The sequence below is a fragment of the Lipotes vexillifer genome, unplaced genomic scaffold, assembly GCF_000442215.2.
Source record: "Lipotes vexillifer unplaced genomic scaffold, Lipotes_vexillifer_v1.1 scaffold382, whole genome shotgun sequence".
Lineage (NCBI taxonomy): Eukaryota > Metazoa > Chordata > Mammalia > Artiodactyla > Lipotidae > Lipotes > Lipotes vexillifer.
In genome coordinates, this window is record NW_006780611.1 from 7,958,593 (window position 1) to 7,982,746 (window position 24,154).

General features: G+C 39.4%; 1 protein-coding gene across 1 annotated transcript in view; it reads right to left on the reverse strand.

Annotated features, from left to right (window-relative positions):
• The window catches only part of EP300 (EP300 lysine acetyltransferase), a 73,136-nt gene that overhangs the window by 15,545 nt on the left and 33,437 nt on the right, over window positions 1-24,154 (reverse strand). The window contains exons 7-22 of the mRNA XM_007453979.1: window positions 21,203-21,296; window positions 20,493-20,630; window positions 18,523-18,640; window positions 17,686-17,860; window positions 15,206-15,283; window positions 14,631-14,740; window positions 12,817-12,954; window positions 11,913-12,350; window positions 10,314-10,493; window positions 9,953-10,097; window positions 7,765-7,883; window positions 6,326-6,565; window positions 5,816-5,904; window positions 3,736-3,816; window positions 1,763-1,819; window positions 1,045-1,122 (exon numbers count right to left, since the gene is read on the reverse strand). Coding sequence (XP_007454041.1) covers window positions 1,045-1,122; window positions 1,763-1,819; window positions 3,736-3,816; window positions 5,816-5,904; window positions 6,326-6,565; window positions 7,765-7,883; window positions 9,953-10,097; window positions 10,314-10,493; window positions 11,913-12,350; window positions 12,817-12,954; window positions 14,631-14,740; window positions 15,206-15,283; window positions 17,686-17,860; window positions 18,523-18,640; window positions 20,493-20,630; window positions 21,203-21,296 — 2,278 coding nt within the window. The remainder of the gene's footprint in view (window positions 1-1,044; window positions 1,123-1,762; window positions 1,820-3,735; window positions 3,817-5,815; window positions 5,905-6,325; window positions 6,566-7,764; window positions 7,884-9,952; window positions 10,098-10,313; window positions 10,494-11,912; window positions 12,351-12,816; window positions 12,955-14,630; window positions 14,741-15,205; window positions 15,284-17,685; window positions 17,861-18,522; window positions 18,641-20,492; window positions 20,631-21,202; window positions 21,297-24,154) is intronic.

Sequence of the window (24,154 nt, forward strand, 5' to 3'; positions counted from 1 at the left end):
CTGTGCTTCGCAATGGGAGAGGCCACAACAGTGAGAGGCCCGCGTACCGCCAAAAAAAAAAAAAAAAAAAAAAAAAAAAAAAAAAAAAAAAAAGAGAGAGAGAGAGAGAAATCTAGCAGGTTTAACTGTGTCTAACATCTCCTTGCTGGTTTCCAGGTGCTACAGACTTCCTGTTACCCTCTATTGATAAATCTTTTGTATTTACTTTTGATGCACAATGACCACTAAAGAATTTAAAACAGAATAAAGTATTTGTATATGGATTAAAACAATGCAAATAAGAGAAATATCTATATTTTTGGATTCTAGGTTAATATTTTAAAACTGGATTTTAATGATCTTTTCCCAAACCAGAATAATTCTAGGGACTTCCCTGGTGGCGCAGTGGTTAAGAATCCGCGTGCCAATGCAGGGGACACAGGTTCGAGCCCCGGTCCGGGAAGATCCCACGTGCCGTGGAGCAACTAAGCCCGCACGCCACAACTACTGAGCCCGCTCACCTAGAGCCCATGCTCTGCAACAAGAGAAGCCACCACAACGAGAACCCCACGCACCGCAACCGAGAGTAAACCCTGTGCACCGCAACCAAGAGTAGCCCCCGCTTACCGCAACTAGAGAAAGCCCGCTCGCAGCAATGAAGACCCAACACAGCCATAAATAAATAAATTAAATAAAGAAAGAAATAAATTAAAAAATACATAAATAAAAAAAAAAGAATCTGCCTTCCAACGCAGGGGACATGGGCTTGATCCCTGGTTGGGGAACTAAGATCCCACATGCTGTGGGGCAACTAGGCCTGCGCGCCACAACTAGAGAGCTTGTGCACTGCAACTACTAAGCCACAACTAGAGAGAAGCCTGCACGCCACAGCAAAAAGCCCGCCCACTGCTACTAATACCCGACACAGCCAAAAATAAATAAACAAAAAAAAGAATAATTCCAAGAGACAGTAACTTTGAAGATAAACTATAATCATTGCAGAGAAGACAAACTTTCTAAAATTCACAACAAAGAAAAAGTCTAGGGAAAATACTGATGTCTCACCCAGATGGCCAGATGATCTCATGATGAAGGACACAGATCTGATGCATCTTTCTTCCACACTCCGTACATTCAACAAACCTGGAAAGGAAAAGTCAAAATGTCAAGATTAAATCCAAAAATTTAACCAAATCAAAACTTCCAATATTTCCCAATTTCTGACAATTCAAAAGATAGCCAAAATCACGTCCAAAGAATTGAAGAATAGTTTTTAAAAGCTCTTTAGTGTTGTAGAGCAAATCTCAAAAGCAGTTTAGTCATTAAATATGAACTGTGACTATGGAATAAAAACTGAAAAGATCAAGATGACTGCTGCTTAAACTTCCAAGTGAGTCTGACACCATCATATCCATTCCAGGAACACCTAGAATACCAGTACATCTCTGTACCTCTGAATACTTCTGAGAGGCCTCACTATAAAGGAGGGGATTATGAATTGGTTTGAAAATACAGAGGACAACAGGGCTGGAATAATGGCACTGAGCAGAGGTAGCTTTGTGCTTCACTCAAGCCTATAAAACACCAAAATATTAGGTAGATTTAGTGAAATGTAAATGAATACTAACCACATGTAAAATTTAGCACTTCTACCATCTCTGTTAGATGTATGTTATAGATTTAGTCCAAGAATATAGAATCATCTCACTGGCTGTGCAAACCAAGAGAATGAAAGGAAGAAGGAAAATCAAAGTGTACTGACTACTCAAGGCGAACTACTTACAGTTCAGGATCCAGAGTGTCATTTTTTCTCTTCGAAAATTGTTCTTTATTTATTGTACTAAGGAAAGAAGAGGGACACAATGAGAACAAGCAACATAGAAAGATTAGCAGTCTGACTACTGTTCTAATAACCAAAGGGCAAAACCCCCACCCTGTAAGTGGATTATTTAAATCTAAGAATATACCAAGGATACAACAGTACATTCTTGGCTCCCACAAAATGCACATTTACATGCCTATGTTTTTGGAAAGGACTTTATAGTAAATCTGTTCCCATTTACAGGAAGAGGAGAACCCAGTAAGAACTAAAAACATGAATTTGTTCATCTTTTCCTTTTAAAATCTTGCCTACTACTCTTAGTGTTAGGTATTTACACCTTCTAATAGTTTAATGTTCCTAGACTGAGCTACGTATGAAAGATACTGTGTATAGAGGGAGCTAAACCACTATTTATAAAAAATACTAAAATTTCAGGAGTCTGGTCAAACTCTTTATATTAATAAAACATTTCAATATTAAGAATACATATTTCAGGTTAGAGTTAGCCAAAAAAGGGTATTCATTAAAAAATTTTCACATGGCCTCCTACCCTACCACACTGCTTATAGCCTCACCAATACAGGAGCTAACAGCCTTATTCTCTACCTAGAACAAACTGCAGGGGGCCCAACTTTGACTACTGTGACTCTACCTCACAAAAATGAGGAATGAGGACATTTCCCCATTTAAACTGTTTTCTACTAGTTACAGGCTAGAGATTCATCGCTACCTGGCCTAAGGTCTTGCTACCCAAAGTGTGTTCTAAAGGCCAGCAGTCTAGAAGGACCTGGGAACTTGTTAGTACTGCATACTCCCAGGCTCACTGCTGACCTGAGGAACTGCAAGAGGGGTTTCTACACTCTTCACAGCCAGAGTGGTGCTGTCCTAAGGTACAGAACATGTGGTAAGCCACTCAGTAGTACCCATGGTAAGGCTGCCTCCCTTTGCTGCATCAGACCTGACTTCCCTGGTTTAGCCAATGTCAGAAAAATCTCTTAAGGTTCAAGGGGACCCAGTATCTACCCCCAGACCAGTACCAGACCCCACTGTATTATATGTCAATGGTGACTGAAGAAAAAGTACAACTTGAAAACCCAATTTGAAAACACTAACCAGTTTTTCTCAGAAGCCCTGTTTTTACTAGTAACATAACAATTCCATACTTTTTGGGGAAATGTTCTGAATTGACTGTTTATTATAGGTTAAACCGGAAGAGAAGAAGCTGAAGAATATTAAAAGGACACCACACAGTTCTTTCTTCCTACAACAGTACAAATTTGTGTGTGTAAACTAAATCTTAGAGATTAGAAGTACTATGAGGCAGTTTAGGCTATGTTTGAAAATTTTTCTTGGCATTTACCAAACCACAAGAGCATGCGAGACTGTGAAAGTCTAACCAAGTCTCTTTCTAATAAATCACTCTCACAAACTCCTAAACCCCTAATGATGTTAAATGACACTGACGATTATAACGACTTTGGTACCGTTAACCTTTATGAGAAGGCTGTAAGGTGGTTATATTTGTTCAATTCCTCTCAAACTCAAAACAGTTAACAATGAAGTTCCCTTGAACTACAGCCTTTCACTTTTTAGGAGAAGCTGATTATTTCACTATAGAAGAAATAGATCTAAAATGACCATCCAATACTGATGTATTCCCTAGATCAGTACCGACACAACTTACTGCTATGATGGAAATGTTCTCTATCTGTGCTGACCAATATGGCAGCCACTAACCACAGATTGTCTACTGAGTAACTGAAATTGGGAATTTTAAATTTTATTTACTTTGAATTAATTTGAATTTAAATAGCTACCTGTGGCTATACAATACTGGACAGCATAACCCAAGACCACTTAGAAGCCTGAGCATGATCACCTCACAACAAACTGAGAAATAAGAGAGTACTTTCCAAAATAATATAGTTACTTACGTTTGAGGCTGGGAAGGGTCATCCCCCAAAGAAACGCTCTCCCCTTGGATTTCATTGAAACACTTCTCACAGAAATGATACCTGTCGGCAAGAAGGCCATACTGGGGTGAACTGTTCCGTTCACACAACACAGCCCAAGCCAAGCAACGAAGCCACCAATCACAGCAGGCCAAGAGGGGGACGGGAGCAGAGAGCAGGTCATCAACGGCGACAAGGACATTCAATGATGCAGATTTATGGGCACCACAGTTTGGGTTTTGTTTTTTGTTTTTGTTTTTTGCAATCAAAGCCAAGTGCAGACAACGACAAGCATGAGGGAGGAAAAAAAAAAACACAAAACAAACGAAGAAATGAGGGATTGCAGGACAACAAAAAACATAAAAGCAAGACAAGACAACACAAAGCAGAAAGCCAAGGCAAAGCACAGATTAGCATTAAATATCTCAATGGGATCACAAGAAGCAAATGATTACAGCAAATAAAACAAACAAGTCTCACACAGACCTACACCCTTTCATTTTAGTAATTTATGCTAATGCAAATAATCGAAAGTAGGATAAATATACTGTGGAGAGAAGAACTACTACTCTATTACCTAAACATAGCAAAGAAAAAACCCTCCCCACTTCCAAAGAAAAAAGTCCACTATGGATACAGTACCAGGAAACAATCCTCTAGAAACAACTGTGGTCTGAAAAAACACCCCAAATTTCCTTTTGATCCCAAGGAAGCCACATAAGTACAATAAAAAGTCTGCACAAGCAGTTAAATACTGACTGTAGCCACCAACTGACATAGTTTAAGAGGGAAAAGGCAGTGGTGTATGCTGATACATGATTTCCTGGGCGCTGCAGATTGGTGCTTAAAATCCGAAAAAGGTACATAAATGCCAAGATTATAGCATGATATTATAGCATGCCAGCTGTCACTTGCTTTTTTTTTTTTGCGGTACACGGGCCTCTCACTGTTCTGGCCTCTCCCGTTGCGGAGCACAGGCTCCGGGGCCATGGCTCACGGGCCCAGCCGCTCCGCGGCATGTGGGATCTTCCCAGACCGGGGCATGAACCTGTGTCCCCTGCATCGGCAGGCGGACCCTCAACCACTGTGCCACCAGGGAAGCCCAGTCACTTGCTTTTTTGAACAACTTGAACCCCACTTTTCCTAGGTTTTAAGGAGTGAAACACTATAGATTCTTATGACTACCAAGCATTAGGGGAGTGCACCTAACTTATTGTAAATAAAACAAAAACTTAAGTGACTTTTTCAAAGCTAGAAATACATCTGTAGCACACAAGTTCAGCAAAAAACGATCACCATGGGTTTGGGTCATCGAAGTACTGACTGTCCAGCCTTGCTTTTTTATTTACATCCCATGCCAGCTATACTGTTGGCTGATTACACAAAATAAGAGACAAATCATGATTACGATAGATTAGCGAATCCAATTTGTGTGATTACAGCCCTTATTTGAGCAGAAGAAAATAAGGCAGAAGTGTCTAATTTATTAGAAGCCTACTGTCCATGGTCATATGCAAATTTTTGTAAGGAACAGTCTGGTACAGAGCTCTTTTTAATGTGCCCAACAGAGGCAAAGCAAATACCCTGGGATCCTTTGTTTTTACATACTCCAAGAAAAACTGAGGTATCAGCTGCACACAAAAAGGAAACATTTCCTAAAAGATACAGCTGGCTAAGAAACTTTTGGTTAAAGTTTTCTGCGTGGCTTTGGGAATGGCAATAGATGGCAGCAATTTCACAGGGAAGTAGACCAATTAGTTTGAAATTTTTTTGTTTTTGCCTGAGGCTGTGGTGAGCTATAAAAGGACAGTGGGAAAAAAATACGGGGCCTGGGACGTAATCGCAGGTATGCCACCAACTCATAAAGTTGCTTAACTTCTTAATGCCTTGGGTTCCTGCCTTATAAAAATAAGGGCCCAGACAACTGATACCAGAACTTGTGCTGTACAGTTGTTTTCAAGCAAGTTACACATGAACCATGACTGTATGTGTGCTGGTCCATCCGCATGCACTCCCTGGACACGCGGACACTCTGACCATGGTCCACACAGGTCGAGCTTACCTGTTCTGGTAACTGTAGTAAGTGGCATCACGAGGGATTGTGCATAACTGTTTGCCATAGCAACAGAGTGTCTGTGGAGAGAACTCCAACTGCAAAAGAAACCATTTGTTAAATATGGTTTGAAAGGCAAACTAAAATATTTACACTGGCAAGTAAATCAGAAACAGAAGTTAGTGAAGCCTTACTTCTCATTATGTCTCTTATAATGGGTTATTTCAGTTTCCAAGACAGTTCACTGAACTAAAACTAATTTAGTTTGCTACTGTTTTATTCCACCACTCTGAGGTAAGCTTAACAGTCATATCCTTCCACCAATTACCAAAGAACTGAAGAGGACAAGAGGAGCTCAATGTGAATTGCCATGTACAGGAAAACTAGTACATGCCACGCCCCGTGCACCACAGGTAAATACGACCAAGTCCCTACCCAAGATGAACTTACAATCTGATGACTCAGGATTCTAACTGGCAAGTTTTCCATGCAGTTCTTATCTGTGCAAACATTTCTTACCTTTCTGCCACAGCAGTATCCAAGGCTTTGCATGACTGGGTCAATTTCTTGTTCAAAGACCTCAGACAGCTTGGAGCAGTATTTGTACACCCGTGATGTTTTCCGATTATATAACCAAGCATTGTTGAACATAAGCCAAATGTCATCCACATACTGCCAGGGCTCCTGATACTGTCCAGTGTCTAACTTCCTTTTGATAGTAGAAAGATCCATGGGGCTCTTCACAATATCAAAGTAATCCTAGAAGGACAAGTGACACCAGAGAACATTATCCAAAAGCCTCACTATATTCAAGGTCCACAGCATATCTTGCTATAATCATTATAAATTTTCTGGATAATGCTGAGTCTTTGATGTGTCTGTATTTCCAAAGAAATGATCGATGCCCATCACTTCTTTAAACCATTAGTCTACAGAGATATGAAGCAGCCAGGGGCAGAGAGAATAACAACTACTCTAGGTTTTGTAGGAGCAAGCTGATCGTCTACAGGAGCGATTCTAGATACTTTACCATAGTACATGTGTGATCAACTTAAAAGACCAAGAAATCAAAGACCCTTCACATTTTAGTACTAGATGCAGCCTACAGATGAAACTAAGCCCAGAAAATATTGGTGATCCATCTAAGGCCACAGAAAAATATAGGAAAAAAAAAAAAAAGATTCTAACAGATTTTTGCCCCTCGAAGCACTCCAATGACTTATCCAATACAACTTAAAATACTCAAATGAAACCTCCCAGCAGCCTGGTGTATAAAGACAACTTTAAAAGCAGATGAAGCTAATTTGGATCTATCTTTCCTATCATGAACTACTGCTACTCAAGTGATAAAAATAAGTAAACCATATGATCCAGCAATCTCCTCTTAGATATATACCCAAGAGAAATAAAAAGATATACACACAAATTTGTATGTAAACATTCAAAGTTGTGCTATCCCCAACAGCCAAAAAATATAAACAACCCACATATCTATCAACTAATAAATGGGTAGAGAATGTATGCACATCCATATGATGAAATATTGCTGGGCTGTAAGAAGGATGAAGTATTGATTTGTGCTACAATATGGACAAACTTTGAAAACATTATGCTAAGTGAAAGAACCCAGTCACAAAGAACCACATACTGTAAGACTCTCTTTGATGAAATGTCCAGAAGAGACAAATCCACAGAGGCAGAAGGCAGACCAGCAGTTGGTTGGTAGTAGGGGCTGTAGGTGGAAATGGGGAGTGACTGCTTATGGAAATGGGGTTTCTTTTTTGGGGTGATGAAAATCATCCAAAACTGACTGTGGTGATAACTGCACAATTCTGTTAATACACAAAAACCATTAAACTGTGCACTTTAAATGGGTGATTTGTACAACATGTGAACTGTATCCGAATAAAGCTGTTAACGAATTTTAAAAGAAAAGAGAAGTACCACCACATACTTACAGGGATTCCTAGAAGCTGGGGGTCCACAGGTTGACGAAAGGGAAGGGATTCTGGATCCTGTCGGTAAAGTGCCTCCAATGTCGGCATCAGTGCCTGTCGTAACTCTTCAGGTTTGAAAACTTAAGAAGAGTATATTTGAATTAGTTACCAAATAAGCAAAAGAAGAAAAAAAGTTCAAGTCGAAACTATAAAATATATCTCAAGACTCAGAAAATACAAAATTCCCTACATTGTCCCCATGAAATATCACTAAGGGTGTTTATATTTCCTGGTTCAGAGATATCCTTTATAACACCTTGTTGAGGGGCTTCCCTGGTGGCACAGTGGTTGAGAGTCCGCCTGCCGATGCAGGGGACACGGGTTTGTGCCCTGGTCTGGGAAGATCCCACATGCCGCAGAGCGGCTGGGCCCGTGAGCCATGGCCGCGGAGCCTGTGCGTCCGGAGCCTGTGCTCTGCAACGGGAGAGGCCAGAACAGTGAGAGGCCCACGTACCGCAAAAAAAAAAAAAAAAATCCACCTTGTCTAGTCACCTTTAAATACCCTTCAATGGCTCAGATAATTTCTCAGTCAGAAACCCAGTTAAGATAGCCCTGACGAAGTAGAAACAGAAAGCTAAGCCTTCCAAAAATGTATGAGAAGACTTGTCAGAATGTTCCAAAAGATACGACAGGCGGGGGATGCTGTGAAGCAAGAACGGAAGAAGCCCTCCTTCCTGGTATCAGCATGTAACAAGTCAGAAATTAGACCTGGTATTGTCTTATCACCAAAGGAATCAGAGCCACTGAAGGCCAAGAGTCCATTGAAATGTTTGATGTTTTAGAGCTTCAGCGGAAGACGTATTTACTATTTTAATGGCAAATGTTAGGTTCCAGTCTAAAGAAAGAACTAAATTGTTATTGCCAGAATAATGGACTCAGTTGATCAAATTATGCTCAAATGTGTTCTCAGTATGTCTCCCAAAAGTCAGGAAAGATTTGCTGGCATGTCCCAAATGGAATTAATTTAAACTACCATTTAAGAAGCTGGCCATTAAGGGTCCAGTTTGAGCTTTGAATCACTCTGAGCAGAGAGGCCTTATTATTTCTTCTATTTACAAATTAATTTTATCTTCAAGGGGGTATATCTATCAGTACCTTGAGTATTTTTTCACCACATGGTGGGGGCTGACATGAAAAAAATCAGACAAACAGACGGGAGAATCTTCTTTGTCTCATACTTTGTTGTGCTTTGAGCAAATATGTGAGATTAGCTGTCTTAAAAGCAGATTCCTAATATTAAGGTTGGGTTTGTTGCAGCCTAGATCAAAATAACATCTCCATATATAACAAACATTTATTCATTCATTCATTGGCCATGCCATGCACATGCAGGATCTTACTTCCCCGATCCGCGGGGGATCAAACCCATGCCCCTGCAGTAGAAGCGTGGAGTCTTAACCACAGGACCGCCAGGGAAGTCCCAACAACCTTATTTTTAAATGAAAATACATTTTTAACCCCATCATTTTAAAGTATATTGTATTCATGGAGCACTTTTGTATACATCATCTTTAGGAGCCAGCAGATTCCTCTTTGAGATAAGTCCTACCTGTGCCACTGAAGGGGTCACTAGAGCCACGATTAGTTAGTAAACTAATTTCTGTGGGAATTGTTTAACACTCTCTGCTAAGCATTGCTGCTTGCTTGGCTTGACTCATTAATATTCAGTAGCATGGTTCAGAGCAGAGACTCTGAATCAGCCTGCCTGGGCTGAGTGAGCTGGCAAGTGTTACTTGACCTTGCTGAGCCTCAGTTTTCCTGCCTGTAAAACAGAGGGGCTGTGAAGTTCTTAGATGAGACACGGCAGGTTGTAGCACAGTGCCTGGTGCACAGCAGGTTAACAAAAAATATTATTATTGCTATTATTTCCTGCATTTTAGTCAAGAATATTATTTAATAATTTCTGTCCTCTAACAAAGATAAATTTGAGAAATTGTTGGCCACCCAGTGACTGTAGGAAGCACATATACCTAAAGGAAAGAAAAATTCTTCTCCAACATTAGCAATAATGAAGAGACTAGGCCAAGGGCTCCAAGCTTAATGAAATCCCATTAAAATTCAATTCCAAGGCCCAAGAAACCCAATCTCACTCTACTAAGGTCTTTGGTTTTTACTCTGCCTCCACAAACACAGAGCCTAAGAGACTCACTCTTCTTTTTTGACTGTCCTGGGGCTGGAGATGACTGGGCTGCTGAAGTACTTGGCTGGTCTTCCTCCTCTTTTGTTTCGGTTTTTAATTCAGCGCCTCTCTCTTCTGTTTCTGTAGGTTCCGCTTTACAGTCTTCTGCTTTAGTCTAAAAGGCAAGGTAGGAATTTTTGGTTTTCTAAAGACATGTAACTGAGAAGCAATAACATCATTATCTTACTCTCCCCTGTGATGTAGCTGAAGACCCTTTTTCATATGGAAATCAATAAAATGAGACCTAATTATAGAATACTTTCCTGTAACATGTTTGAGTTCATAGACAGAGGTCCTAACCAAAAAACAGCAGTAACTGCCCTACTCTCACCTCTGGAATATCCTCTGGCTGAGTGTCTGCTGGTTCTGGGGCATCCACTTCCATTTTAGCCTCCATTTTCACTTCCTGTGAAGGCTGCTTCTCAGGAATGGCCTGAGAATTCACTTCCGTGCTACTAGTAGATGGAGGGTTTGATACCTGACCTTCAATGCTTACAGCTGGCTGGGAAAGCTGGGTAGAAAGAGGGGGAAAAACAAAAAGTTTGCCTATTACACACAACAAGATGGCATGATTAACTACCTATCTTTAGGCTAGTGTCATTACACCCACTGATGGTGCTTTCACTTACTCAACCTATTTCGCACCCTTGAAGTAAATTACACCCAAGAATAGGAGACTGAGGACTTGCAAATATAGGTTGGTTGGTTGTAGATAAAAGAGTAGGCAACTGTTTCTTCAGTAACTCATTCTGTGGCAGTGTGCCTGGGAGGGGGGTTTCAGAAATGACTACCTCAGAGAAGTTCATGTTTACAGAAAAATGGAAAGAAAACAAGGATAACTGGCAATCTTTTCTTTTAAACTTCTCATTAGAAAAGGTTTCAAATGTACAGAAAAGTAGAGAGAATATTATGAACTCCCACAATAAGCAGCTGTTTTGAATCATTACACTCTAATGGGATAACTAGCAATCTCTGTTTTTTCCCTAAGTCTTCCAATAAGATATCTCATAATGAGAAATTAGTATTTTCAGAAACTATCCTACATAGAGTTAAGTTTTCTTTCTGCATCCTGCCTTTCCTTACATATCAGAAGCTAAGATGAACCAGCCATGGATAAGCAACATTTTATGAAGTAGCTATAACTCATGGGGATCCTCAGTTTGCTAGTATGACACAGAACTGAAATATTAGTATCAGTGATCAAGTAGAAAGTTTTAGATTGTGACACATAGAGTTCTATTAGTAAGGATCCAAGTATTAGACGTGCATTTGGATCTCTACTATATAGATAACAAGTCTTTCACAAGGAAGCTGTTTGTTTCAGGCCCGTAGTTTTCTAATCTCTTACATGATGAATTTTCTAACTTTGGCTAGTACCACAGACACTCGTGAATCGATGATTTTGTTCATTTGCTCTTGAGTACATCAGTTCAGACTGTATGAAAAGATTCTTTAAATATCTGTAAAATTCACGTGGGGTATTAAATGTACTGTCGATGCTCTCCCTTTGTCACCTCCCCTTCATGCCTTCGAGCCTCGTAATACATACAACATGACCATGGTCAACGTACGATCTAAACAAAATCTTTTGAGCTCCTCCTATGTTAGGTACGACAGCAAGAAAAAAGAGAAAGAAGGTCTGTAACTATAAACAGATTCTAGTCTAACTGGGGAGACAACAATAAGAGAAGAAACAACACAGAAGAGAAACAGCACAGGGAATTCCCTGGCGGTCCAGTGATTAGGACTCGGCACTGTCACTGCCGTGGGCCCGGGCCAGGATCCCTGGTCGGGGAACTAAGATCCCACAAACCATGTAATGCGGCCAAAAAAAAAAAAAAGGGAGAAAAGAATAAAGAAACAGCACAGAAGCAGTGTAAAACTACAGCACAGCTGACATGATCCTGCTTAAAGCCCCATCTCTGCTTACTGGAGTTGCCGGCTGCGGAGGCAGCAGTGGCGCCGTCGGGGTGGGCACAGAGGCTGCTGTACTCTGCTGGGACAGAGGCTGCTGCTGCGCCTGGTCAACTGAAGGAGCAGCAGGAAGTGAAGGCTGCACTTGGGGAGGAAGTTGCGTTGGTGGCGGTGTAGGCGTCTGTCTTGGAGGAGGATGTAGAGCCTGGGACTGTGGCCCAGGTGGCATGGCTGGAGGTGTAGGAACAGGGGCTGGAATTGCTGTTGCTGGTGGCTGCTGAGCCCCTATGCTTGGGGGAGTGTGGTGAGGGGTTGGGGTACGACTAGGTACAGGTGAGGGTGAGTTCTGATGCAGAGCTGGTTGAGGGAGAGGGGGACAGTGAATGTGGCTCCCTTGAGACCCAGGAGGCATTATAGGAGAGTTCACAGGGCAGGAAGAACTGGACATTTGTGCCTGTTAAAATGAAAAACATAAGACACAATTCAGAACAGAACTGAAAATCCAACCAATACAGTATTTAATTAAGCAGACTTTAAAAAAATCAGCAGAATGGCTTCAGCCACTGCAGAGGCATGGGGCAGGTGAGCATGCAGTGTTTTCTGGCCATCCTATGCTCTCTTCAGCCAGAGTAAAAGAGTTCACTATTTTAAAAAAATGGTTAAAAGTATTTTATTTTATTTAAAATCTAATCTTTCTTACTTATTAGCAATCAATACCACTTCTGTGTCACAGAGTAATCCTTTCATATTCAGAATACCATGTCCATAACTGTTCTTATTAAAAGCTTAATCAACTATTTCCACCCATTATTTGCTGTCACCCTTCTCTGTAAAAACCCAAATTAAGAGAAGTTCCAGGAATCACAGAAACAAGTTTAAAAAACAAACAAAACAAAAAAAAACCCATTTGTGAGACATACTTGAGACACTGGTGCTTGACTGCCAGACGGAGCCAAAGGCATATTTGTTACATTCATTCCCTGTGTTGAGAACTGAGTCTGAGGAAGGAACTGGCTCTGGCTGGAAGGCTGCTGCATGCGAGGCCCATAGCCCATAGGCTGTACACACATACAAAAACAAAAACAAAAAAACACAGAGCACCAAATTGCTTTTTTTCAGTTATTTTACTATAGCTGGAATTACCAATTGCTCTGGCCCTGCTATGGGGAGGGTGGGGTAGGAAAGGAAGAAAGTGGTGCTACAACAGCTGATGCTCATGCCAAGATAATGGAGAACAGCCTTACAGATTACCTAAGCCCACCGTAAAGAAACTGCACAAATGCATCTAGAACGAGGCACAGAGGTAACTGCCTATATACACTCCGTTTGTTTTGTAAGTGAGAAGAGCGAATCACAATTTCATGAGGTCTTTGCTTACATAGGTGGTATTGTTAAAAGCACAAACTGTAAGACTCCATAATGAGTAATTATGGATACCAAAGGCCAAGAACTTCATAGTCTAAGAAAGGTATTTGTTTCATAGGTTAAAATGAAGAAAAAGACCCCTCATTAAACACAGCAGACTGGTGCTAGACAACTCCAAAAAGGCTTAACAACTGATAGTACTAACTAACTCTGAGAGGCAGGGTAAGGGTTGGGGCCAATATGGAAAGCCGGATGACAGGTTTAGAATTTGCACAAGCAGCAGTGAGATGCTCAGAGGCCATCTTCTCCACTCTCTAAAATCAGGCAACTGCCCCTCCATCACCCTTGACAGTTTCCTGCCTAGGTAGGTTCTGTGTTTGGGGAAGAGAGGCATTATGGAAGAGAGATGACTGTGTCAAAGTATGCAGACTACTCAACACTGAGACTCCAGGCAGCGGCGACTGGCTGCTCTTACAAGCTTTCTAGTACTGTGACTATATATGAACAGTATTTGGAAGGAAATCTTTCTTTTAGTGTTTATTTTATATAAATTATAATCAAGAAAGTCCTTAACGATACAGGATCCTATAATAAATATACTTTAGACACCTGCTTTTCCCACTTAAAGCTGTAAACACCTTTCATGCCATCATATAAATTCTGAAATTACTGCTTATGAAGCATTCCAATTTACAGATGTACTGTAATTTAAACATAATGAATCCCTTACAGTACATTCAGGCTATGGCCTTTTCCTAAAACACAGTACGTAACGTAGCATCCTTAATATGAATTTTCTTCAAATTATATCTTTTTTTTTTTTTTTGTTTTTTTTTTTTTTTGTTTTTTTTTTTTTTTGGCGGTACGCGGGCCTCTCCCTGTTGTGGCCTCTCCCGTTGCAGAGCACAGGCTCCAGACGTGCAGGCTCAGCGGCCATGGCTCACGGGCCTAGCCGCTCCACAGAATGTGGGGTCTTCCCGGACCAGGGCATGAACCCGTGTCCCCTGCATCAGCAGGCGGACTCTCAACACTGCGCCACCAGGGAAGCCCTTCAAATTATATCCTTTTAGTATCTCAAGAATTATTTCTATAGGATAAATTTCTAAAAACAACGCATACAGGTAAACGAGGTAGGTGAAAATTAAGGACTTTAGTATTCTCTGCCTAATTGTGGTATATGGTTTAGTTTTAATTATTTAATCATGTCTATATTAAGGGCAAATACAACAGAATTATAGAAAAAAATCAGCGTTAAGAATTAATTATGTAGTTTAGCTGTTTAAGCAAGTGTGAGAATTTGTTCTCTGAAAGAAAAAGGATTTTAAAAATGTCAAGTAAAGGCCAAAGATTACCCAGAGGTCAAACTTACCGGGTTGAGAGTTCCAGGTTGAGCTAACTGTCCATGGTGCTGAAGAGGAGAGGTTTGCCGGGGTCCAATAGGGGGCTGGGGCATACTCATCTGGCCAAATTGATTCAAACCTGTGAATAAGTATAAAATATTAGATCTGAACACCTTCATGTAATCGGAGAATAAAAGAGTTCTTATTTATGATTCTATGTCACTGTATCAGGACAAATAAAGGCACCTGCTTCCAACTGTGAATCTCTGTTTCATTCACAGCAGCCACAGAAGGGCACTGTTAATTAATGTATGGTCTCTGAACCAAATTTTACAATCTGGAATAAATTTCATCTTGGCTACTAGTTGTTTTTAAATGGATGCTTGATCATTTAATGTCTTTGGCCCCTTGACCTGTCAGCCAATCTGCTCTTCACCCTTCCTTCCTCCCTGGGCTCCTACTCTAATAAAAGGCTTTCTGATTTCTCAGGCAGGTAATTATGATACCTGCTGCTGGCCTGCGGCAGGTGTAATCTTGTAACACACTAGGAACTCTGTTTAAAAAAAAGCCATGGTTAAGTACACCGATTTCCCTCATAACTTACCAGGTTGTGGAGTTATCCGAGGCATCATCTGGTTTGGCACACTGCCACGGATCATAGATGGATCAGGTAGAGGGCCATCTAGAATGGAATACAGAAATGGTTAGAAATGCCATCTTTCAGGCAGCCATTCCCCTTTAAAAAATAAAGTGTAACTTACAGAATTCAGTCTGAATATCAAAAAAATAAAGCTATGAACTAGACAGGAACCTGAAGAACATGTTATTTCTGGAACACAAGAAAATGCCTCCAAATGGTTTTAGTACATTTCTTTATGAACCAGGGTGCTTTCAGCACTGACAGGACAATAATATAAAAGCTCATATTTAAAAAGACTAATACAGCATTTAATATGCTGTTATTTGATCAAGCCTGATTATTTCATTGGTATGAAGAATACCTCTATAGACAATAGCCACAGATTCTGTCCAGTGACCAAGTTTGACTGTGTACCTCAATAATGTGTTTTTATGCATACAAGCCCACTGTGAACACTGACTTTAAATAATACACATATTACACTGCACTTTATCTCATCACGCACCTCTTAAAACAAATACAAAAATAGAGATAACTAAGAATGATGAAAATATACATATGTATATACTCTAAATGTATATTAAGGAAACTAGCACCTTTAATATGAAAATAGTTTCCTTGGTTTGCTCACTAATTATGTTTATGGTATCTTCCGTTTTTTTCTTCTTTCTTTACAGCTTCCAGGTAGGGCTTCCTTGGTGGCGCAGTGGTTGGGAATCCGCCCGCCAATGCAGGCGACACGGGTTCGAGCCCTGGCCTGGGAAGATCCCACATGCTGCAGAGCAACTGAGCCCGTGCGCCACAACTACTGAGCCTGCGCTCTAGCGCCCTCGAGCCACAGCTACTGAGCCTGCGTGCCACAACTACTAAAGCCCGTGTGCCTAGAGCCCGTGCTCCACAACAAGAGAAGTCACCGCAATGAGAAGCCTGCACACTGCAATAAGGAGTGGCCCCCGCTTGCTGCAACTAGAGAAAAGCAATGAAGCAGCAACAAAGACCCAACGCAGCCAGAAACAATAAATAAATAATAAAATAAATAAATTTATTAAAAAAAAAAAAGCTTCCAGGTAGTATTTACTTTAGAGACCTTTCTCATTTCATTTTATATTTGCTTCAGTATTCTCTGTAGTACTTTTGATTTTTTGGTTTAAAGTTTAAAAAATTTGGATTCTTCGACAATTCCTGTGTATGGGGTAAGACAGAAATCTCAGTCTATAAACACATACTTAGGGCTAATCAGTTCCACTAATATTTGTCCCTACCCTACTGCACCAGTACCATCCTGGTTTTATTTTAACGTAAGACTACAGTTTAACATCTGATAAACTTTTAACTTGGCTCAAATTTCTGAAGAATTCAAGTAAATTCTACCACACCCAAGTATCTCAAATTTGTCTACTTGTCTCTGTACCTTAGTTACTGCCCTAGTTCAAACCATTAGCACTGAGGCAGTGTCCCCAACTCTAGTCTTGACTTTGTTTCTGAACAATTGTTCTCCTACCTACTCAAAAAATACCTGCATTTTCCCTTGCTAGTGGGGCCTCTGTGTATGCTGTTCCCTCTGCCAGATAATTAATATTCTCAATTCTTTTCACATCATGGCTCAATGAGAAAATATATCTAGCACAACACTGCAGTTAACAAATGAGGCTGCTAAAAGTTCTCCATTTGACTACTTCAAGGCCTGTGGGGGGTGAATTTCTCAGCCCACTTATAATCCACTAATGGCCTAAGAGTTGGTACCTGCTGGCTCATTTGGCACTACCTATAGGCAGCCAGCTTTCCCTGACTCAAGAAACATAGGTTTTCCCTATCATAGCCTTTCACACATCATTTAAGTAGCCTGTATTTTTCCTCACTGTTGTGTACCCACACCATGTTTCACTGCATGGAACCTAGTAATGAGTCAATAAATGAATAATGGTATGCATGATTATCTTGGCTATCCAGTTAATTCATTAGGTCAAGAAGGCTGAAACTATCAAGATGAATTTCAAATGATGCTTCTAAAAAATAAACAGTTCTTAGACTTTGAACATATTGGGTCAAGAAGAAAGTGTGACAACGTAAGTAACATATTGTTTAGGAGGTATCAAAGCCAGTAAGGCATTTGAACCTGCTCAGTCTACATCTATTGGCTGGCTGCCTACCATATGCAAATCAGTGAAAACCTGTGGACTATCACTTCCTAGGTGTCACTATGACAGAAGAATATCTTTGGCACTAAAAATGATGCCATATTGTCAAGTCATGTCCAGAAATCTTCAATATACTGTTTAGCTTACTGTTTTTACTAGAGAATGAATTATTTTCTTTGAAAAGAAAAAAAAGAGTCATTTGAAAGCTCTAGAATAGTTACACAAGCTAATGCAAATTAGTGAATTTGGTTGGGAACCGTTTTATTTCAGTTTCTCCCGAAAATAAATATAATAAAAAGCACTTACTAGAAGTCATTCCTGGTTGTGGCTGCCCCATGTTAGGCCCTGGGTTCATGGAAACTGGCACCATGCTTGCAGCACTTGGTAGCATGTTCTGTTTTTGTAGTCTAGTCCTTCGTTTTTCTTCCAGTTCTTTCTGAATCTTATAGATCTTCTCAGCTAGCAGGTGGTAGTATTCCGCCTTTTTGAATTTTGAAAATAGAGATGAGGAAAAAAGAGGGACTACCATCAGGTAAAAAAAAATGAACTAAGAACAGACATTAGCTTCATTTAAAAAGGTAGGCAGAAATGAAAACAGAGAAGAATAAATCTCATCTACTTTCCTACAACATTAAAAATATGAGCTCATGTTTGGAATGATCATATGAATAGCTGCTGTATAATGAACCTACATAGTAAAGCATGACTTTTCAAAGTCGGTTTACAGTTTACAGCATGTGGGAAGAATATGCTACATTTTGAAAAAGTGCCAATTTAGGGAGGAAGGTTCAACTGATACAGAAATACTACTTGAGATGAAAATACTAAGCAGCTGATTCACCATATTCTAGTGAAAATAGCACAGAGCTGGTAACAGCTCAACCACTTTTTAGCTGACAGAAGGACAACCCAGATAAAGTGCCACATGAGTGCACTGTATTATTAAGAGGAAAAATGTAAGATTCTTGACATACACTTTAAGAAAACTGCTTTGTTATTGTGACTCCACAGTGAGAATAAGACAGGATGGCTAAAGGGTGTCCTCTAAAGTATAGTATTCCGTGTACGTGCAACTAAGAGGAATAAACTAAACAGCCAGAAGAGGTCCACTTTTGCCTTGAGTAGAAAAAAACAGATGCTCACTCGATTGTTCGCAGATTCATACATGTCCCCTTCCACTTTCCGGGCATATGCAACCAGGTTTTCCATCCGTCTGTCTTTTAAAGCAGCAGGATCCGGAGTAGGAAATATGGCTTGAACACTAGGAATAGAAAATCCTTCCACTATTATATCATGTCAGCATTTTTTTACTCACCATATAAGTACACAGTATTTTAAATGTCTTCCCGATTAGTATTTACTCATTTTTATACAACGAACACTTTAGGTAAAATTTTAAAATGAGATATAAGATGTCTTCAAATATAAATTACTGACCAAAATGAAAGTGTCTCTCTGTGGTAATGAAAGGGTTTTCCTGATCAGAATTAAGAAATAACTCCATAAAAATACTCTCTGGTCCCAGTCACTCTAATGTAGAGCAAAAAAATTATACTGTGCTATTTGCATAAAGGAAGTGAGAAAACCTGACCTTTGCCAAAGTACCAAGTAACAACAGCCTTAAGATCCTTCTACTCTCTTTATTCAGCTTAGTAAAATAAAACTGAATAATCTCTACAAAATCTTAAATGATCAAAAACTTAAAGTGAAGGGAACAAAAATGCATAATAATTCTGCTAAAATTCAGTGTCTTTTGCTCTCTAGCAATTCCCTGCAAAATGCTTGGCACTAACTTTCCTGAAGGTTGACAAAATGTGATGTCAGCTACTGATTTTATCATCTGGACATCTCATGTTCAGTTGTGTATTGTACCTGAAATAACCAAGTGGAGAAGAAATAAATGGAAAATCCGAATTAGTAAAAAATTTGCAAGCACATAACAAACATTTAACATCAAGTCAGATGATCAATCCCAAATAATCTACTGTGATCACAAGATAAGTTTGTTTTGGTTATTCCTCATTAATTCAGTATTAAAATCTCGGAGTTTTCTCCTTGTGTCAAATTCCATTACTGATGCTATCATTTGAGAACTCCTAAATGAAGCTCAAGTTGAATTAGTAGGCCAATGTAACATAAAAATAAGAAGATAAAAGACAGACCACATGGTTCTAAGCCAATACAAAATTGGATGAATTGAAAGAGATCCCTCTATTAAGCGTAAGGGAAATGAAAAAAGACTGATTCTTCCAAGAAAAAAAAAAAAGCTGCATTTTGTTTGAAGTATAAGCTCTCTAATCAGTAAGGGCAGAGCTCTATCTTTAGGATACTGGGCACATTACATTCTACCACTCTATATGCCTTCCCCCTCTTTCATCCAACAAGACAGTGCTTGTGAGGCAGTGTGCCTGGCATACATAAACTTCACACCAAACAGTGCAGGGGTATTTCACAAACTACTACAATGTGCACATTTGGAGGACCAGAAGACCACAGAGAGACCACCCAAACAGATTCAATTTGTCAAGATAATAAAAGCTTTACCAAGGATAACAACAGAAGACAGTGTTGCCTCTACCATTCTAATGATCTAAGACCTAGTTTTTCTTTTAAAATATGAGTTCTATAAAGACAGTATTAAATGAATAATTTTTTTTTTTTCTTGCGGTACGCGGGCCTCTCACTGTTGTGGCCTCTCCCGTTGCAGAGCACAGGCTCTGGCCGCGCAGGCCCAGTGGCCATGGCTCACGGGCCCAGCCGCTCCGCGGCATGTGGGATCTTCCCGCACCGGGGCTCGAACCGGTGTCCCCTGCATTAGCAGGCGGACTCTCAACCACCTAAGCCCTAAATGAATAATTTTTAACTAATATATATTGATTATTGTCGCTAGGCAGAATCATTCACACACCATTAAAGGCTGAAAGACTCCTAACAAATGATGGTGAAAATGTTGAGAAGCAGAGAATAGGAAGCAGGAAAGCCATAGAAGTAGCAGCAGCAGCAGCCACGCTACAGAAAAATCAGTAATATTTCTCTTGTGTTTAAGTGCCTGGCAGATTGGTAGCATGTTGACCTGGTAACTCCTTATGAATAAGACAAGCCGACAATCTTACAGTTTGTGAACAAGATGATTTCGAAGATCCTGAGTAATATCTTCATGCCATTGTTTCCGAATTCCAGTACTGGATGGTTGAGCTGCTGTTGGCATAGGACCCAGGGAGGCCACACTGGCATTTTCACTCATCATTGGGCTTTTAAAAGGAGTGAAATAGTTTTAGTGAAGAAGGGTAGGAGAAGGAGGATCTCATTTAAGTAGAGCTGACGGTGATGACTGCAATAGGAGCAATACACTATGACAAGTCTACTTACACATAAAGAAGTCTGGGGGAAATGGTGTGTATGTATTTGTACTTGTGTGAGGGAAAAGAGTTAAACCCACGACATTTCTTTGTGTGAAGGGGTAGATGATGTCTTGTGTTTAAAAGACTAAGTCTTGTGTTATAAGACTAAGCTGTCACTTTGACACAGCTTATCGCAGGGAATCCACTGGGCAATGGATTAATTGTTAACACTGGGATAGAGCAAACTCGTTTTATAAGCAGCTGCATTTGGAACTTTCTACTGTATTTGGGAAGGTGTCAGTTACCCCAAATAATAGATATAATTTCTAAAGAGGTTATAGAGAGCCTAAAGAATAAACTCAAACATATTATTTGTCTTCATTCATCAAGGATATCTTCAAATCAAGCAAACTAAAAAAATTCAAGGAATTCTAACAAGTGTCTGAAATCTGACAAAGGGCACAACCCAAGATAAAACTTACTTTTGAGAATTTATGGCTGAATGCAACATCGAGTCAGAAAGAAGATTTGACGTTTGAACCCCTACACCTCCATTTACTCCCATAGGACTAGCACCTAGGTCAAAACAAAAAGCAAGACAGAGCATTTTAAATACCAACGACAATAAAAACAACAAAAACGGATGAAGAGAAAGGAAAAGCTATGAAAGTACTAGAAGAAAATATCACAGAAATTTTTATCCTTTTAAAGTAAGACCCAAAACAGAAGTCTTAAGGACATTTAGAAATTTGAGTAATAAATAAAATAATCACCATAGACGAAGTCAAGAGACAGAAGACAAATCGGGGGAAAAAATGCTAGCATTGTATATAATTAATCATTTGCGATATAATTAGCAACACATATATAAAGGCTAATACACAAAGTACCTTTACAACCCAGTGAGAAAAAGATGAAGAATCCAAGAGGAAAGGAATAGGCAATTTACATAAAAAAGAAATACAACAGCTTTAAAAGTATGCAAATATGTTCAGCTGCATTTAAAGTAAAACTTAAAATATATTTTCATGTACGAAAACATGAAAACTTCTTTTGGCCGTGCGGCTTGAGGGATCTTAGTTCCCCAACCAGGGATCGAAACTGTGCCCCCTGCAGTGGAAGCCTGGATTCCTAACCACTGGACCGCCAGGGAATTCCTGTGAAAAAAAGTCTGAGAATACCAAGTGTTGAGAAAGGTTTGGGAAAAGAAGCATTTTCAATAAAAATTCATAGATGTGTAAACTGACCCACTCTTGGGAGAGCTATTTGGTAACTGCTTAAACAAATGAAAAAATGCATGCATATATTCATTGACTTAGGATTTCCACTGGATATTGTCTTACAGTTATGTATGTAGGGACAGACATAAGAGTAATGATGTTAAAAGAAGCTAAAAAACTAGAACCAATATTGTTTAGGGAACTGAATTAATATATGCAGGTGCTTTCATAAGCACAATCTATGTAAGGACATGTATGAGAGGGGAATGAAAAACAGTGTTTGGGTTAAACATTTTTAACTGAATACTCCTTCAAATTGGCTTGAATAGCTCTATGTACATATATTAACTTTTTCGATTAATGATTTTAATGAATATTATTTCTTTAAAAACAAAAAAACAATATTTACAATAAACCAGATTTTCGTGTGGTTAAAAATTTTTCTGACATACAATTTTATTAATACACCCTCCAAGATATTAAAAAAAAAAAAACTTCCGTAAAATGAAAATAATTGACTAGATTTCTAGACAATGTCTAATAAAAATCCTGTTGCCTTCTTTCATCATACTTCCCAAATGCTTAGGCAGAACTCTGCTTCTGACATCATCAAGGCAGGCTCTAAAATGTAGTTGCTTGTAGTGGTCTACTTGTCACTATGAACACCCCACGTGTGAATACTCATTTTTAGAAAAACTACGTACCCTTAACACAGATTTGTTTTACTGGTCACAACAATATGAAGGTAAAAGAAAAAGTGATTACACTATGTATCAATTTGCTTATTTACTGCCTTCTGATGGTGCATGAAAACACAGCCAAACATTCCCTCTGAAGTATCCGGGTCCATTACTGCAAGTAATGGCTCCATAATAACTTGAGAAGGATACCCTTATACAGGTTCGCATTCAAGACCCTAAGAGTGAGCATTCACTTGAGAATACAAAAATGTAGGAAGAAAGACACTACTGGCACTGACAGAGAATAAGTCAGAAAGAAAATGAACAAAAAAAGAATTCAAGGCACCTAATATTCAGTGAGTGTGTGTGTGTGTGTGTGTGTGTGTGTGTGTGTGTGTATATATATATATATATATATATATATATATATATAATATTTTAAAGCCCTAGGGGAAACCCTAAGCCATAGGAGAATACGTATTTTTTCTAAGCCCTAACAAAATCTTTACAGAATAAGTGAATTCAATAGAAACCACAAGATTAAGAATGTGGTCAAATATGGTCATGGAAGGCTTACAGTAAAAAGCTCTAATTTGGAGTTCCCTCTTGCCCTCCCTGTTACAGAATCTCTATAACCTGATACACGTAGTACAGATCTTGCTATTTTGTCTATTTAGTCACTTACCTGCCCATCCAAACTAGAGATGTTTCAAAGTAGGGATCATGCCCCCTTTAGTATGTTTTTTCCAGCACACAGCACATCTAAGTGAATGCTGTTTTTATTCAAATGCCCTTGTCAATCACAGGTACCTAAATTTTATAACTCTGAGAATGTCCCTGCATTACAGGACTTTGGTATAAAAGGAAAAATTACTTCAAAGGAGGCCTTTGACTATCTGGCTTGTGCCTGAACAAAAGAAACAATGATGACATTTTACGTTTGTTTTACACCAGTTTTCAAGATGGGCTCTAACACAACAAAGAAATATCTGAGGTATTCTAAAAGTACTGGCTCACAATGATGGTTATTATCAAAAAGGCACCGTTAACTCAATAACAAGAAATGGAAAAACCTGATTAATCTTAATCCTAAAAAATTTTTTAAAAAGACACTGAAAAGGGGGGAAAAAGAAATACAAGAAGCTAGTTAACTTTCAAATAATCTTGTGGGTACATATAAATGTACATACAAATACACAGATGATACAAGAGAAGATGACAAGAACTAAACTGGTCATTATACATAGAAACTTGAAAAAGTAATGGGAAACAACCAATTACAAAAATGAAAATCTAGGCCAGGGGTAGACAGCTGCATTGGGTCAAGATCCTAAAGCTCAAGGAAGATGCACTCTACATAACTTGGAAAGAGAGAGGAAAAAAGCAATCATAAGTCAGAGGGGAGGGGGAGGGAGAGGGAGGAGGGGGAGAGAGGGCGGGCGGGAAGGAGATGGAAAAGGAGGGGAATGAAGTCCTTAGATCTCTCTTTTAATAAACAAGAGCTTGAAAACAAGCCTGAAAAGGCAGGAATGGT